The sequence below is a fragment of the Saimiri boliviensis genome, chromosome 6 (genome assembly GCF_048565385.1).
Source record: "Saimiri boliviensis isolate mSaiBol1 chromosome 6, mSaiBol1.pri, whole genome shotgun sequence".
Classification (NCBI taxonomy): domain Eukaryota; kingdom Metazoa; phylum Chordata; class Mammalia; order Primates; family Cebidae; genus Saimiri; species Saimiri boliviensis.
Window position 1 is genome coordinate 79,520,864 of NC_133454.1, and position 17,217 is coordinate 79,538,080.

A 17,217-nucleotide genomic window follows, 5' to 3' on the forward strand; every position below is an offset into this window, starting at 1 on the left:
TCTAATAGTGGTAATTTGTGTCTTTTTTCCCCTCAAGCAGTCTTGCTAGAGGTTTATCAACTTTACTGATATTCTCAAAGAACAGCTTTTGGTTTCATTAGTTTTCTTTATTGTTGGCCACAAGATTTTGGGGGCCTAAAGGTAAGTGTGCTTCAAATAAATTTAGCCTTACTATATTATGTAGAATTAGGAATGATAGGTATTTCAGCTAATAAATTAATTCTATGTCAGCATTTCCCTAAGTATGCTGGCGAATAGAATTTTAGACTTCTCTTAGGCATCATCTGGATTTTGTTGTTCAATAATTTTGTATTTATTTAGCTGCAGGTTAAAAAGTATACAGACTTAAAAGACTAAACTCCATGCAACATTTTAGTTTTGTTTTTCCATTATGGAATGAAACCTGCCAACTTCACTTATTTATAAGAAGAGAATCTGAAATGGAATTTGGAGAAACATAAATTTATAGGGTTTTATTTTTTCCCATGTGCCATTAAGCACTTTGTAAAATTTAAAGGCTCATAAAAATAGGCTATGACTCAAATCCCTGGAAAGATCAACATTTTGGAAGTAAAGTTCAATACATTAAAACTGGATTCTGCTTTCAGAATTATAAATATTGAGCTACAAGAGACACTATATATCAACATGTGAAAAACTGTGGATATGGTTAAACAGATCCTAGAAGTGTATGTAGCTAATAGTAATTTTTGTTTCACAAATTAAGATTTAACAAACATTAATTGTACACTTTGTGTTACATCCTTCCATATTATATGGCCTCAAATATTAAAAGCTTTGATGCAAAACTGCCTTGTTATAAAACAGATTGGATTATGTTCAGTCTTGCAGTTTGCAATTGAATAGGAAGCAGATATCAGAAACTCTTGAATATACCAAGACTCTATCAACTACTGCTATTTTGCCAATATTAATGGATAAATTTTAGAATAACCAACCTATGTGGGGGCAGCTTAGCTGCTCTCATATGTGCTGACAAGGAAGGCTCATATCTTCAAAAGGCAAATAGCTTTTCTCTTTGGGGTAGGACCTAGCATAGTGCTGGCTTAAGGTAACCATGAGGAGAATCACATCATAAAGCCAGACCAGAATGAATCAATTTACAATTTGAATAAACTTTGAAATCAAAGTCAGTTGTTTTTCTCAAAGTAGAAAATACTGAAAAAGTTCTAAGATGCCTTCAAAGATTTACTCTAATGCTGAAATAAAGGGGATGCTTTCTTTATGTTTTCATTAATACTATTCATATGTTTTTCTCCTGGTATTATATTTTAAAAAGAATTTTTACATAAAAATTTAATCTTTGTATACTGGATTTTTTTTTTTAATTTGGCTCAACTATTTTAAGAAAAGGAAGTCCTGTAATGATATCATTTGAGCTAAGCCAATTTCTTTTAGAAGCAAAAAATCTGCCAGATGTCACTATTATGAAACAGTGAGCTAGCATTTATAATTCATTTGACACCTGGATATACTGGCGTAAACAATGGCTTTTTATATGATGAGGCAGTTCTAATTTAAGATCAGTGCTTCATCTGTTTTTTTGTAACTTTATTAGTACTAATGGACAAGTCTAGGCATACGTCCATGGACTGCCTTTTGGCATTAGCATGTTAGAAATGGTTAATAAGCAGGGAACACATTCCATCTGGGAAAGCTTCACTTGCTGCTGTGTAATTTTGAACTTATTTTTTTTTAATGTTCTTGGGCCTATCTCTATTGTGTGTCCTTGAGAGATTGAGGGCGGCACTAATTAGAGTTATCTGGTAAAAGCCAGCGTCATGTAAAGCACTAGTGTTCACTTGAAAGGCATTCAAAGCAAGCATTTTTCTAATGCCTAAAACCAGTATGTCAAGGATGATGAAACACTACCTTATAATTAAGTCAGCAAGAGTCGGAAAAACTATTTGTTAACTATAGTCTTCCTAGATCCTCTGTTTTTGAGTTAATAAACAATCCCCTTTCTCTACAAAATAATTTGCATCACCGAAGCTGATACCTATGGGAGCCAACATCCTTTATTTATTGCAATTAAGGTCATATGCTTGCTTTGCTATAACTTGTCTGCATTTAGTTATTATGTATGAGGTATTAAGTCAAAGGAGGATTCAGGCAAATTCTTATAAATTTATGTTTTAAGGGGCTGGGTGCAGTGGCTCAGGCCTGTAATACTAGCATTTTGGAAGGCCAGGGCAGGTGGATCACGGGATCAGGAGTTCGAGACCAGCCTGGCCAACATAGTGAAACCCTATCTCTACCAAAAAAAATATGAAAATTAGCCAGGCATGATGGCATAGTCCCAGCTACTCAGGAGGCTGAGGCAGGAGAATCACTTGAACTTGGGAGGTGGAGGTTGCAGTGAGCCAAGATCACACCACTGCACTCCAGCTTGGGCAACAGTGAGGCTTTGTTTAAAAAACAAAATGTTTTCATTAAAAAAAAATTTAATATGGCATAGCCAGATTGGAAATCATACTAATAGGGTCTTTAGATCCTGAACAATATTACTTTTTATGTTTGTGAAGCATTTACCTACAAATAATCAAACTTTAATTAAAAGTGAACTTTGGTTTTTGATTTCAGAACCAACCAGTTTATATAGAACATTTGAATTTTAACTCCATAGTCTAAAAAAAAACATGAATCTTAAATTTAGCTGATTAGTAAAGAAAACAGCATAAATTAAACATATACCCCAAATTCTTTTAATTAACTTAGCATTTTGGAGTTTTAGCATCTACTGTACTATATTCTAAATATAATAGGAATGTAATTTATGCTACATCTTAACATATGTTAAATTGCTTTAATCATACCACTTAAGGGGTACTAACAGAATACAGGTTTACCTTCCAACATCTAGAGTTCTCCTGCTCCCACCCACCCAGCCCCACCCCCAACAATATAATATAAGAATTTCATTCCAAGTAAGGATTATTATACTTGGGAGACAATGATGTTCCCATCTTTGAGGACAGTATGTCTTACATGAGAACCTCCTATCTCTTATTGATTGTGAGTGCATTATTTTGCTGACTCTAATGTTTAGGTGTGCAGAATTCTGCGAGTTGAACATAGAGATTTAACACATTAAGTAGTACATTTAACTTAAGCCAAATTCGACTGCACAAGCTCATTGCCCTGGAATCCTCCCCCATTAAAGGAATTCTTAAGAGGTAAAAACCCAAAAGGGAGTGGGAAGAATGGGAGGAAACATAGTGTCGGGCCAAAGCAATTCAGCAATTTTTGAAAGATGGAAAATAGAAGGAAAAATAGCAGTAAATGATAGAAGAGGAGAAGCTATATTGGGATTCCTGCCAGGAGGAAAATGATTTAAGAAGGTAACAATTCGCTGTGTAAACCCAGAAAGGCTCAGGGCACAGAGGCCCAAGCATGAGTAATGCAGAGGTGAAATGGAGGCTATCATGGGACTAGTTGGAAGTCTACGGAGGCAGCTGTTAGACCCCAGGTCCTTTCCTACCCATGCAGTCACATGATTACCCTTTTCAGAGCAACAGATGAGAGGTTTATTTTCTGAAAACAAACAAACAACAACAAAAAACAAGAAAGCAAAACAAATCTGATAAGCTCTAGACTTGGGAACACCAGGCACAACTGGGTTAGTGATGAGACTTGAGAGACACTGAAAACAGCATGGAGAAAAAGTCTGCGTACTGAACTGGGATTTCCCTGGGCCTACTTCCTGCCCTGCTTCCAGAAAGCAGACAGCCAGACCTACAAGCATCTTCTGGGCCCCAGACAGACAAATTCTTCTCCATAGAAACAAGATAGCTGCTGTTTTCTTTTTCTGGAACTCTAGTTTACTGAGATGTTGGACTTTAACTAATTAAAGACTGTTATTTTTTTCCTCCAGATTTATTGAAGTATAATTTAAATATAATAAAATTTCCCTACTTTAAGTGTACAGTTTTATAGTTTTATTCACTGCACACAGTTGTGTAACCATCACCACAATCATGATACAGAACAGTTTCCTGATGCTGAAAAGTTTGCTTATGCCCTTTGCATGATGATTGATCCCGTCCCTTGGTCACTGGTCCCAGGCAATCACTGATTTGCTTTCAGTCACTGTGGTTTTGCCCTTTTTAGAATGTCATATAAATAAACTTACGTAGTAGATAGTCTTTTCTGCCTGGCTTCTTTCACTGAACATAATGATCACAAGATTGGTCATGTTGTTATAATATTAATACTCATTCCCTTTGTGTGCTGGGTGGTATTCCACTGAATTAATATACCAGAATTTGTTAATCTCTTCATTGGTTGATGGACATCTGTTTTTCATGCTACCCCTTTACAGTTGCACTTATTTTCTTCTTCCTCCCCATCTTGAATCTGGCAACCAACAATTTATGATCTTGTCATTTTGAAAATATAAGCTGGGCACAGTGGCTCACGCCTGTAATCCCAGCACTTTGGGAGGCTGAGGCAGATGGATTGCCTGAGCTCAGGAGTTTGAGACTATCCTGGACAACATGGTGAAACCCTGTGTCTACCAAAAATACAAAAAATTAACCAGGTGTGGTAGTGTGCACCTGTGGTCCCAGCTACTTGGGAGGCCAAGGTGAGAGGATCCTTGAGCCTGGGAGGTGGAGGCTGTAGTGAGCTGAGATCATACCAATACACTCCAACTGAGGGGAGAGAGTGATACTCTGTCTCAAAAAAAAAAAAAATTATATACATGGAATCATACCCAGTTGGACCCTTTGAGATTGCTTTTTTTTTTCCTCATTCAATATAACATCCTTGAGATCCCTTTAAGTTGCGGCATGTGCCAGTGATTAATTCCTTTTTATTGTTGAGTAGTAGTCGACAGTATGGATGTATTCCAGTTTGTGTAGCCATTCACCTATTATAGGACATTTTGGTTTCCTCCACTTATATTCAAATTGGACATGTGGAAGGGTAATTCTTTATGAGATGTGGAGCCATTGAAGGTTTTTGTTTGTTTGCCTTGAAGACTTCTGTGAAGGGGAATAACAGCATCGCATCTGAGCTTTTGGAAGATTATGCCAGCAGTTCTACATAGGATATTCTAGATGGTCTTGATGAAGGATGAGCATGAACAAGACTTGTGGTCTTTCAAATTCTTATTCACTGATATTATCTATATATTGTCTATTATATTCCAGGGACTGAAACTGTAATTGTGTTAGATACTAGGGATATGAAGACTAGTATGACATAGTCCCTGTTTCCAGGAATTCTCAGACTAAGTAGAGGGCAATAGTTACAAATCAATATACCTTAGTGTTATAGATGCTATCAAAAAAGTCTATACATGACTCATTAGAAATATAAATGAAGTGGGAGGGTGAGGGTTAGCAAAAGATTCAAATAATTATGAACTAAAATAACATGTATAGCGCTCAGAACAGTGCCTAGCACATAGTAAGGAGTCAACATATATTAGTCATTATTGTTAATAATGGTGGTTGGTATATGGAGGCAGGAAATAGCCCCGTCCATTTGGTAAGCATAATAAAAAGATAAGCATGATAAGAAGTGCTTTCATGAGGAACTCATATGCTTTCACCTGCCTAGAAGTGAGAAGAGATGCTTGTTCCTCTCCTTTGGACTCAGGTAAGCTTTCTGTTTCAGAGACAAAGGTCTCCAAACTTCTCCCTCATATATTTGCCAAAAGGAGTATGAATAAAAGGGCCAATATTCAAACAGAAAACAAATATAGTATACTATTTGCTGCAAAGAGTTTAAAGGTACACACTTAATCTTGTGACCAGCAACTCCAGTTGCTGCTGGGATAGATCAATTAAAATTCTTCAGTAGGTCTTTTCATTACTAAGTAAATTAGAGCAGTAAAAAACATAGCCTCAGGCTGGGCGCGGTGGCTCATGGCTGTAATCCTAGCATTTGGGAGGCTGAGATGGGTGGATCACCTGAGGTCAGGAGTTCAAGACCAGCCTGGCCATCATGGTGAAACCCCATCTTTAAAAAAAAAATACAAAAAACAAAAAACATAGCCTCCTGTGTGTGGGGTGGAAGGTTGGGAAGTCACTGCTCATGAGTATGGAGTTTCTTTCTGGAGTGATAAGATGCTCTAAAATTGACTGTGGTAATTGTTACACAACTTTGTGAATAGATACAAAACTACTGAACACTTTAAATAGGAGAACAGTATGATACATAGTTCAACAAAGCTGTTATTTACAAAAATTATGTAGTGATTTAGAAAGTTGATGACATGATTACTAGAATAAAAACAAAACATAACCACATACTAACTCGGTGTCATCAGAAGACTTAGTTTCATCTCTGGTTCCTGAAAACATAGTTCTACCTTTCTTTCCAATTGGTATTAGAGGCCAGTGTGTTTCAGCGAGGCTCACCATTCCCACAAATATGTTTGACATGCCAGAACCCATTCATCCAACCCAGGGATTGTGGTCAAATGAAACAAAGCTGGAAATAGGCCTGCTTTTCCTAGGCCAATTCAGTCTTCAACTTGCAAGCTCAGTGCCATCCAGTTCTCAAACCCAATCCTCACCAAGGCCCCATCCAGAGGTCTGTATCTGATGTGCCTGGGATGAAGGCAGGAGGGAGCCTGGAACACTCCCATCTCCCTTACTGTCACTGCATTTGAATGGATGTACTTGAGCTCCCACTTATAAGTGAGAATATGAAGTATTTGATTTTCTGCTTCTTCATTAATTTGCTTAGGATAATTGCCTCCAGCTACATACATGTCATTGCAAAAGACATGATTTCATTCTTTTTTATGGCTGCATAGTATTCCATGGTGTATATGTAAACACATTTTCTCAATGTGGTAGAAATGACCAGTGTTCTCAAGCCTATACACCTGTCTGACTGGACCCTGATTATTTCTCCAGGGGTTAGACTTTACCTCTTATGTTCCCAGGCACAAGCTAGGGTCCTTCCAAACTGGGCAGACCATGTGCTGGATTTCAGGACCCTTATTACCTAGAGATTTTGTTCTTAGGTAATAAGCCCAAGTTTGCTCCTCTTCTTTGAAGGCAGTAATTTAGAGTGCTGGCTACTTCACTTGGGGCAAGCCCAATAGCCAGCTTAGCTGTTCCAGTTTCAGAAACCAACCAGTTTTTTTTCTTTTCCATTCCTAGGATTCTACTGCTAAGATTTCAACATGTCCTATGGCTGAGTTAATCAGAATTCTGACAGGAAGGTACCTGGCATACCATCGCAATGCTCCATCAATGCTAGTATATTGTATTCTTTCCTTCACATCAAGTCAACTCGTCTTTCTCTACTTACCTGGTGTACACAGTCTAAGAACTGTAAGAATACTGGAGCAAAACCACTCCCCTGACAGTTGAGGGTCAAGCTGCTCCGCTGATTGAATTTGTGACCAAAAGAGAGCCACTCTTTTTCAACCAACATCCGGAAGCCTTCAAGTGTCCTATAAAAGGGATCACTGAGTAACTGAACCAGGGATGTCACCTAGGGCACAAGCAGGATGGATTTGTCATTAATTTTAGTTCTGAAAAAAAAAAAAAAGTCCTATTACTAAGATAAAAGCACTTCCTGCTGATGCTAGCTAAATCACAAAGTTACCTGGACAGCAAATTTGTTCACTAACCATTCCAGGATGGCCAATAAAATGAATTCTGTAAACTTTCCAGTAAAAGCTAAAACTCAAATTCATTTTGGCTACAAGTTTACCTTCAGGGAATTAAGAATTTAATCCTTAAGTGGCCAGTTTGCTGATGGCAACCTTTTCCTAAGTTAATCAGAGGTCAGGGGATCAGTTCAAATTGATTCTACTTTTTGGCAGATGCAGATTAATGTCTTAATGTAGCCCGAACTCACAGAGTTTCTTTTCACTCCGGAGAGACTTAAGGCGGGGCTTATAGAGAGCCAGGTATGGACTGACAAAACCCTAGAAGGTTGGTCCACGCCTTACACTGCTGGTCAAGGGCTCCATCTGCAAGCCTGCTGGGTACATCTGTGGATGGAAGAGCTTGATGCCCAGAGCCAGAGCTCCAGGCTGTGTAGGGGCTGAGAGCTCATGGTACAGTTTTCTGATGGATACCAGGTGATGTTAAACAAAGGGCTTTCTCTGTCCATAAACATATTAGTCATTATATAAAAGATTCATCTGAAGAATTTAGAAACAACCAAATGGAAATATAAAATGAACTATCCAAAAATATGTCTAATAATTTACTTGTGCAGTGATGTCCCAGCCTTCCTCCAAACAGACCAAAACTGAGGAACCATTCTCAAGTACTTCTGATACAACCACAGCCAGCTGCATTATCCTGTGAAGCTAAGAGATAGTAAAGAACACAATTAGACCAAGCACTTTCTGAGTACACAAGTCAGAGTTGCTTTCAACCCTGGATAATCAAACAAGTTAGGGATAAAACGCTTGGACAAAAGAACCAGTTCCTTCCATGGGTACTGCAAAACCAAACACTTAAAAGTTTTTTTAAAAAAAAAAAAAAAAAAAAAACCAGAAAAGAAAAAAAATTAAAGGAAAAAACATAAATACTTAAAAGTTCTTCCATATCAAAATTAAACAATGACACTTTTGTCTGGGTGTAGTGACTCATGCCCATAATCCCAGCACTTTGGGAGGCCAAGGTGGGCAGGTCATTTGAGGTTAGGAGTTCAAATGACCTGGGCAACACAGTGAGACCCCATCTCAATAAAACAACAAAATGATACTTTAAAAAAGCAGACACACTTTAAAACAATACATTCTAGTAATACATAATGAAATAAAATGACCTTATATGATTCCCTCAAAAGTAGGTGAGCTATAATTCCATAGAGTACAAAACATAGAGCTTCTATGTGGATTTCCCAACAAAGGAAGAAAATTCAGATGAATTTTATTGGATTTAAAATTTGTTTTTCCATGATGCAATACGTTCTATTTCAGATACTCCTAATTTTGGGGGAATTAGATAGTGGTGATACTTACACAATGTTGTGGATACACCAGAAAGCATTGGGTTGTACGCTTTTATCATAAGGATAAATTTCATGGTAAGTGAATTACATGTTTAAAAAAAGATACTCCTCGTGGGCGTGGTGGCTCAACACCTGTAATCCCAGCACTTTGGGAGGCTGAGGTGGGAGGACTGCTTGAACTCAAGAGTTGGAGACCACCTGGGCAACACGTTAAAACTGCATCTCTACAAAACATAAAAAAATCAGCCAGGCATGGCAGCAGGTGCCTGTAGTCCCAGCTACTCAGGAGGCTGAGGTAGGAGGACTGAACCTGGGAGATCAAGGCTATGGTAAGCCATGATTGTGCCATTGCACTCTAGCCTGGGTAACAGGGCAAGACCCTGTCTCAAAAAATAAAAGTAAAAATAAAAATAAAAAGATAGTCTTATTTGTCTGTACTGCGTACTAAATGAGAAGAAAACTTTTATATTTGTGCTAAGTTTTTAAAGCTGCATCAGTTGGCTCAAAGTCCTTAATAAACAAGGTATGAGAATAGCATATAGATTTTATTTTTTATTTATTTATTTTTTACTTCCTCTAACATGGATCACAGGAAACAAAGCATATAGATTTTAAAACCAAATGTATAACATTCTAGTTTTTAAAAGGATTTTAATTATCATCAGACATAATTTGCAATTTGAATCCAACTCAGAACAAGAACAAAAATGAAAAAAAAAACCGTATCTTAAACAAAGCGAGGCTACTTTAAACGCAGGAATAAGGCAAATGTCCTACTCAGTAATGAGAAGCTCCTCACATAACTGTTTCTACAACATAGCTATCACCAGGCCTGAATTCTCCTGGGCTCAGAATTTGTTCTAAGAAATGTCTATTATTAAAAAGCCAAAAAATAATAGATGCCGGCGAGCCTGTGGAGAAAAGAGAACACTTATAACAAGGCTAATGAGAATGTCAATTAGTTCAGCCACTGTGGAAAGTAGTTGGCCCATCTGACCTAGCAATCCCATTGCTAAGTATATACCCAAAGGAATATAAATTGTTCTACCATAAAGACATATGCACACATATGTTCAGTGTAGCACTATTCACAATAGCAAAGACATGGAGTCACCTATATGCCCATCAGTGGTAGACTGGATAAAGAAAATATGGTACATATACACCATGGAATACTACATAGCCATAAAAAGAATAAGCTCACGTCCTCTGCAGTAACACAGCTGAAGCGAACTAATGCAGGAATGGAAAACCAAATACTGCATGTTCTCACTTCTAAGTGGGAGCTAAACATTGAGTACACATGGACACAAAGAAGGGAAGAGACGTGTGGGGTGTACTTAAGGTTGGAGGTGAGGGGAGGGTGAGGATAAAAAAACTACCTATCAGATACTATGCTTATTACCTCGGTGATGAACTAATCTGTACATCAAACTCCCAAGACATGAAATTTACCTATATAACAAACCTATATATGTACCCCTGAACCCAAAATAAAACTTGAAAAAAGAACTTGCTTTAAGACTTAACTTTTAAAATGTCAATATCCTAAGTGGGCAGTTATTTTCCACTGTCTTTAGTCCCTAACTTTTGGTACAGGTCCACTTTCTAGCAAAAAGCAGAGCACAGAATGTATCAGAAACATGGATGGGTAAGTTGGGTGGTGGGGTCCGTTTGGAGTTGGGGCTCATAGCCTAGGGACAGAAAGGAGTATTGATCAGTTCCTCCCATGGGTATGCAAAGCACCCTAAATTGCCTTAATAATAATGAACACGGCATGACACATTTATAGCCAATTATGTGTGTGGCAGCATTTCTCTTCGGTTTAAGTATCTTGAGAACAGTCACTGACCTGGGTACTGACATCATTTCCTTTTTTTTTTTTTTTTTTTTTTTTTGCCTTTTAGTCCAATGTGCTGTGGGAAACAACCCCTTTTCCTCCTTCAGAGAGGCAGGATGCTTAGAAGTAGATGGAGGCAGGGGACTGGGAATTTCTGCAAGGTGGTGAGAAATAATGGGGGCCAGGCATGGCAGCTCATGCCTGTAATTATAGCACTTTGGGAGGTTAAGGTGGGAGGATCACTTGAGGCGAGGAGTCCAAGACCAGCCTGGGTAACATAAGAAATAAAGGGGCCTAAAGACGAGGCCCTCTAATTTCTCAATACAAGTTCCAATTAAGAATATCCCAAGGTTGAATGAACTGAAAGACAGACCTTTTTCACAAGCCTTAGGTAGGTTTGGGGGCATCCAGTTGCCTTTGGTGACTGGTTTGGGGGTGAATCTAAAATCTAGAGACCTTGAACAAGCAGACAAATGAAAGGTGAGAGCTCTTTGAGTCATGCAGAAAATGCCATCTGCCCTGGATCCTTACTGTATTGACAACTAGGCAAGAGCCGTGTAAATACATGCTGACTAAATCTATTGAACATAAAAAATTCCCATGTAAAATAGTGTCCTACAGACACCAAACTTTCAATTACACAGAGAAAAAAACCCAGTGATCAAGATTACTACTCCCTCACCTCCTATACCAGATGACTTCCTGAAACTGAAAGGCCTTTACAGATGGCACACAATAAAGGAGGAGAATGTTGGGTAGTGGGGGAACAAAGTATTTTTTTCTCAAATACAGTTCTGTATATCTGCTTGGCCTCTGTTTCTCTGAGATAAAGAAGCAGTTGCTGGCATTACCTGTGGGAACCACTCAGAATCTCCCAGTGCTTTCAAGAAGGTCACTTCTGAGTCAGTCGGGATGGTGCTTGGGATACAAGCCCTCATCAGCTTCTTAAAACTGGCTTTTACTTGTCGGATTTCATGAAATTCAACAGGAACAAATTCACAATTTAAAGCAAATTCTACCTTGAAGTTCTGTGGATGAAGAGTCAGAGAATTAGGAGATGAAGTACTATAAGGTAAGACAGTGATGTTTTCTTTTCTTTTTTTTTTTTTTTGAGACAGAGTTTCGCTCTTGTTACCCAGGCTGGAGTGCAATGGCACGATCACGGCTCACTGCAACCTCCGCCTCCTGGGTTCAGGCAATTCTCCTGTCTCAGCCTCCTGAGTAGCTGGGATTACAGGCACACGCCACCATGCCCAGCTAATTTTTTTTTTTTTTGTATTTTTAGTAGAGACGGGGTTTCACCTTGTTGACCAAGATGGTCTCGATCTCTTGACCTTGTGATCCACCCGCCTCGGCCTCCCAAAATGCTGGGATTACAGGCTTGAGCCACCGCGCTCGGCCGACAGTGATGTTTTCAATGGGGCAGTGCATTGAAATAGGTAGGGCCAAACAGCTGCAGAGGACTGGCCAATGACTTTGTTAAAAAACAAAACAAAACAAAACAAAACAAAAAAAAAACAACCAAAAACCATGAAAGGTTTTGTTCATTTCTATCTTTGGGATAATATTTTTTCACTTAATATGACATGTGTATCAACCTGTATTTATTTGAGTACTTTCTCATTTATATCTTTAATCCATATTTAATTCATTTTGTGTGAGTATGAGTGTTGCATTATAATTAAAGAATGCTATATGATGGCCTACTGGTATATTTCATTTTAATAAGCTGGTTGCCTAGCTCTGAAGAAGATTTAAAAGTCCTCTAACTTTTCATGCCAAAGAATGAATTAATATTCTCAAAAATCTTTCCACTTTCTTTTCATTTTGCCCAAATTACTCTTGCTGAACCATCTGCTTTTCTAAGAGCAAAACTGCTTTCTGGAGATTGGTTGCACAGCAACGCGAATGTACTTAATACTGAGTCATACACTTACAAATGGTTAAGATGATAAATCTTGTTATGTGTATTTTACAATTTTTCCTTTGTCTTAATAATTCCATTTTAAGGGAGCTACTCTAAGGAAATAATGTAATAGGAAAAAAACCCTAAGGAATGGTATCTCAATAAAAAAAAATAACAAAACTTAGAATTATGACTGTAATTTTATATACAGAAGATAAAGAAACCTAAACAACCAACAATATGAGATGAATAGTAACTAATGTAGTTAGGAAGATTACTATCTGACATGACATGCGAACATGATGTTAAGGCTTAAGATAAAGAACCTAGCAATATACATGAGGTCCTCTCTATTGTTTTTAAAAACTTGTAATAGACAAAACACAGTTCACCTCTCTGGAAAATAGATTCCTATTTCCCAGCTATACATGAGCTAGGTATGCCTATCTTACAAACCAGGAGTTACCAGCCAAAGTACTGAGACCTTCCATTAGGCTGTAAGGAATTTGTTCCTACTTAATAAAGTATTCAAGTATGTGAATTTACCTAGGTAAAGAAGGCCAAATTCAAAAACATTTTCAGAATAAGTCACTGGAATTTATTGGCTTTCCTTTATGCTTCTTTGTTGGGAGAAAAAGGTGTGGAATTGTAAATGGACAGCACTGTGTTAGCTAGAATGTGGCACCTATCAGAGAGATGGAGAGCCATATTCTACACACAAAATTGAATGAAAGATAAAACCTGAATGGAATATATAAAATTGCTAACAACTATTGTGCCAGAATGGTGGAATTACATTTTTAAAAATAGTAATACTTGGCCAGGCGGTGTGGCTCACCCATGTAATCCCAGCTCTTTGGGAGGCCGAGGCAGGCAGATCATGAGGTCAACAGATTGAGACCATCCTGGCCAATGTGGTGAAACCCCTTCTTCATTAAAAATACAAAACAAACAAACAAACAAACAAAAATTAGCTGGGTGTGGTGGCACGCGCCTGCAGTCCCAACTACTTGGAAGGCCAAGGCAGGAGAATCGCTTGAACCTGGGAGGTGGAGGTTGTAGTGAGCTGAGATAGCGCCACTGCGGTCCAGCCTGGTGACAGAGCGAGACCCTGTCTCAACAACAACAACAAAATACACAGACACACACACACACACACACACACACACACACACACACACACACACAGAGAAAGAAAAAGAAAAGAGGGCTGGAGGAAGAGAGGGAAGGAAAAAGTCTGCATCTCATCATTCTTACTCCAATATGTATGGTCACACAAGCTAATCTGAGAAATGAGGTGCAAAGAGAATGGCAGAGGTGAGTATTCAGGAGCTAAACCTCGGAGAGTGATTTGTATCACGAGTAAGTGGTGTGTGGAATCATGGAAAGTCTGTGCTCTGGAAAAGGCACTGGTACCAGCAACTCTGGATTGCTGTTGAAAAGTGTTCTATTTTCTGGATATAAAATTATCTAATGTATCAGAAGATAAATATGCAGATTAAAAAATTAAGCATTACCCAGCAGTTTTATACCCTCTACCCTAAAGGTTGGTGACTAAGTGGTTGCAGCAGTCCAGGCAGTGGGAGACGAGCTAGCAAAGTCGGCCTGCTACAGAAGAGATGACTAAGTCACTGGCGTCTTAAGGGCCAGGCATGTGGTATCTTGCTGAGGGCACCCTGCTCACAGTTTCTGTTTCACGGTTCAGACAGAGGTCTGTCTAGGTTGTCCAATGCCAACTGGAGCACTGAACTAAACGTTGAGGAGATTTCTTTCATGTCCTTTCATGTCCTATATACCGATCGATAGTAATGAAATTTATTTTGTAATGTGTGACTTGCAAAACATTAAACTCAAGGAATTATCATTGTTTTTGGAGGAAAAGACCATCTTTACAATTTATGGGCCCTCAGCATACTGAAGCTCTTCAGCACAACAATTTAACAGTAAGAATAAAGTTCATTAGCATCTAGTATTTTGAATTTTCTAACATGTCTCAGGACATGTGTGTCTATCTGTATAGCCTTGCAAAGTTTTAACAAGTGTTACTTATAAAACCTACCCTTGCCTTGCCTCCATACATGGTACCACAGTCTTCCTCTCCCCATTCCTCTATCTTTCTGTAGCCTTTTTTATCAATAGGTTTACAACAACAAAACTATCTGTTTTGCTTTGGGCAGATTCCTGTGGAAACTGAATCAAAACTGTTGAAAACACAGCCTGATTAACCCTTATTTCTTTTTTTGGATGTGTACTTCCTAATATTCCTGATGTTTATGTTGATTTTTTTATGATTATGAATAAATATTTATTTTCATGGCTCATAAATATGCATATGTATTTATGTGTATGTATCTATATTAGTATTAGTATGTGTATAAATAAAAATAAAAGGAGAGCTCATTTTTTTGAGACTGATTATTAACTCCAGGTTAAGAATCATGCTGTAAAAAAAAAATTCTAGGAGAGCTGGTTTGTGATGCACATTTTATAAACAGATCGAGTGTATCCATAAAGTTTCTAAGTGAGAAAAAAGAAATCTTACCCTTAGTTGTGACTTTTCACCAAATATGTAAAGGGCTGCTTGCCGTTTCAAGAGCTGGTTTTGTAGGTAGGTGCTGTTACTGAAGGAGGCCGAGTGATCCTTGCCTGCCAGGCGGGCGCCAACATCAATGAAGGATGTTGGAGAGCTGATCAAGCGAGTGCTAGAGCGGAGACTTGCCCACACACCTTCACAAAAGTCAAAGTAATGGAGTGAGACAATCAAATGTGGGACTGCTACTGACTAAGGAAAAAGCTGCCTGCTCTGGAGCTACAGTTTTAGAGGCCATCGCAAGTTAATTAATCGAAAAATCATAAGTCACATGGTCATTTGCTACTTACTACTTACTTTTGTAACATAAACATTATTCAATATAGCATTTCAAAATCATTCAATCTTAGCCTCAGAAGGACCCACAAAATCACCCAAATCAATCCTATTTTATACTTGGATGTAAATTCAGGATTTAAAAGTAAATACTAAGATCATAAGTAGAAGCTGTGCATTGATACTGGAAACAAAAATTGCTGGCAGGAGATAACTAATAAAGTCTAGGAAGGCGAATGCTGAGTTACTCAATTTCTCAGGGCTTCATGAAAAAAGGAACATTCTTTTGCTTATTTGATCAATTTGACAAGACATTTAAAGATATAAAATAGAAACTTAATAAGTCTACTCAAATCTGAAGCTGGATTTGGAATTAATATTTGTATATCATGCCAAAACACTGTAACTTGAAACAAGACTATATTATATATTTTTTTCCAGTATCCATGAAGAATGAGAAATTATAGATTTAGTAATGGGCACGGTGGCTCACACCTGTAATACCAGCACTTTGGGAGGCCAAGGCGGGCAGATCACTTGAGCCCAGGAGTTTGAGGCTGGCCTGGGCAACATGGTGAAACCCCATCTCTACCAAAAAATAAAAAATAAAAATTAGCTGGGTAGTGCATGCCTGTAGTCCCACTTACTTTCAAGGCTGAGATGGGAGGATCACTTGACCCCAGGAGGTGGAGGGTGCAGTGAGTTGAGATAGCACCACTGCACTACAGACTGGACGACAGAACGAGACACTGTCTCAAAAATAAATAATAAATAAAATAAAGTGTACAGTAAGAAGGAGATATCTTTTTTTTTTTTTTTGAGATGGAGTTTCACTCCTGTTGCCCAGGCTGGAGTGCAATAGTGCGATCTGGGCTCCCTACAACCTCTGCCTCCCAGGTTTAAGCAATTCTCCTGCCTCAGCCTCCCGAGTAGCTGGGATTACAGGCATGCACCACCATGCCTGGCTAACTCTGTATTTTTAGTAGAGATAGGTTTCTCCATGATGGTCAGGCTGGTTTCAAACTGGACCTCAGGTGATCCTCTCACCACGGCATCCCAAAGGGCTGGGATTATAGGCATGAACCACTGTGCCCGGCCAGAAGCAGGTATCTTCTAAGAGAAAGGGCAAGCTAACATGCTAGAAGAGTCTCAATGAGATAAGCTGATCTCAGTTATATTAATTAGAAAAATCAAGATCTCTACATGCAAGTGAGACTATTATACATCAAACATCCAGACATAAAGGCATGTACTAATTCTCAAATTTGACTAGCACTGTATCACCTTAAAAGCAAGAAGCCCTCATAAATCCCTGTAGAACCATGGTGTTCATCTCAATGATGGCGTCACAGGGATACAGGACTTTCCTACTGCCTCTCTAAAGTGGGTTTCTTCTTCAGATCTAGAAAGGCTGATTGAGAAGCTTTAGTCTTCTTCCAGTATTAAATCAAAGTCATGTTTCTAAGTGACCAGAAGTCACCATGACAATGTCATATCTGCTTCTCTTTCTAAGAATTTATGGGGTCAGGAGACCAGTTCCCAAGAAAAGTTTTCTCTGGTGATTTCAGCTTCACATGCATGATTTTTTTTTTTTTTTTTTTTTACAGAGTCTCGCTTTTGTGCCCAGGCTGGAGCACAGTGGCGTGA

At 38.4% G+C, this 17,217-nt stretch overlaps 1 protein-coding gene across 5 annotated transcripts in view; it reads right to left on the bottom strand.

The window, feature by feature from the left end:
- Nucleotides 1-17,217, bottom strand: part of SBF2 (SET binding factor 2) — a 478,855-nt gene that overhangs the window by 23,786 nt on the left and 437,852 nt on the right. For all 5 annotated transcript variants that reach the window (XM_039470842.2, XM_039470843.2, XM_074401080.1 and 2 more), the window contains 4 exons: nucleotides 15,247-15,431; nucleotides 11,650-11,826; nucleotides 8,207-8,308; nucleotides 7,294-7,479 (listed from right to left, as the gene is read on the bottom strand). In XM_039470842.2, coding sequence (XP_039326776.1) covers nucleotides 7,294-7,479; nucleotides 8,207-8,308; nucleotides 11,650-11,826; nucleotides 15,247-15,431 — 650 coding nt within the window. The remainder of the gene's footprint in view (nucleotides 1-7,293; nucleotides 7,480-8,206; nucleotides 8,309-11,649; nucleotides 11,827-15,246; nucleotides 15,432-17,217) is intronic.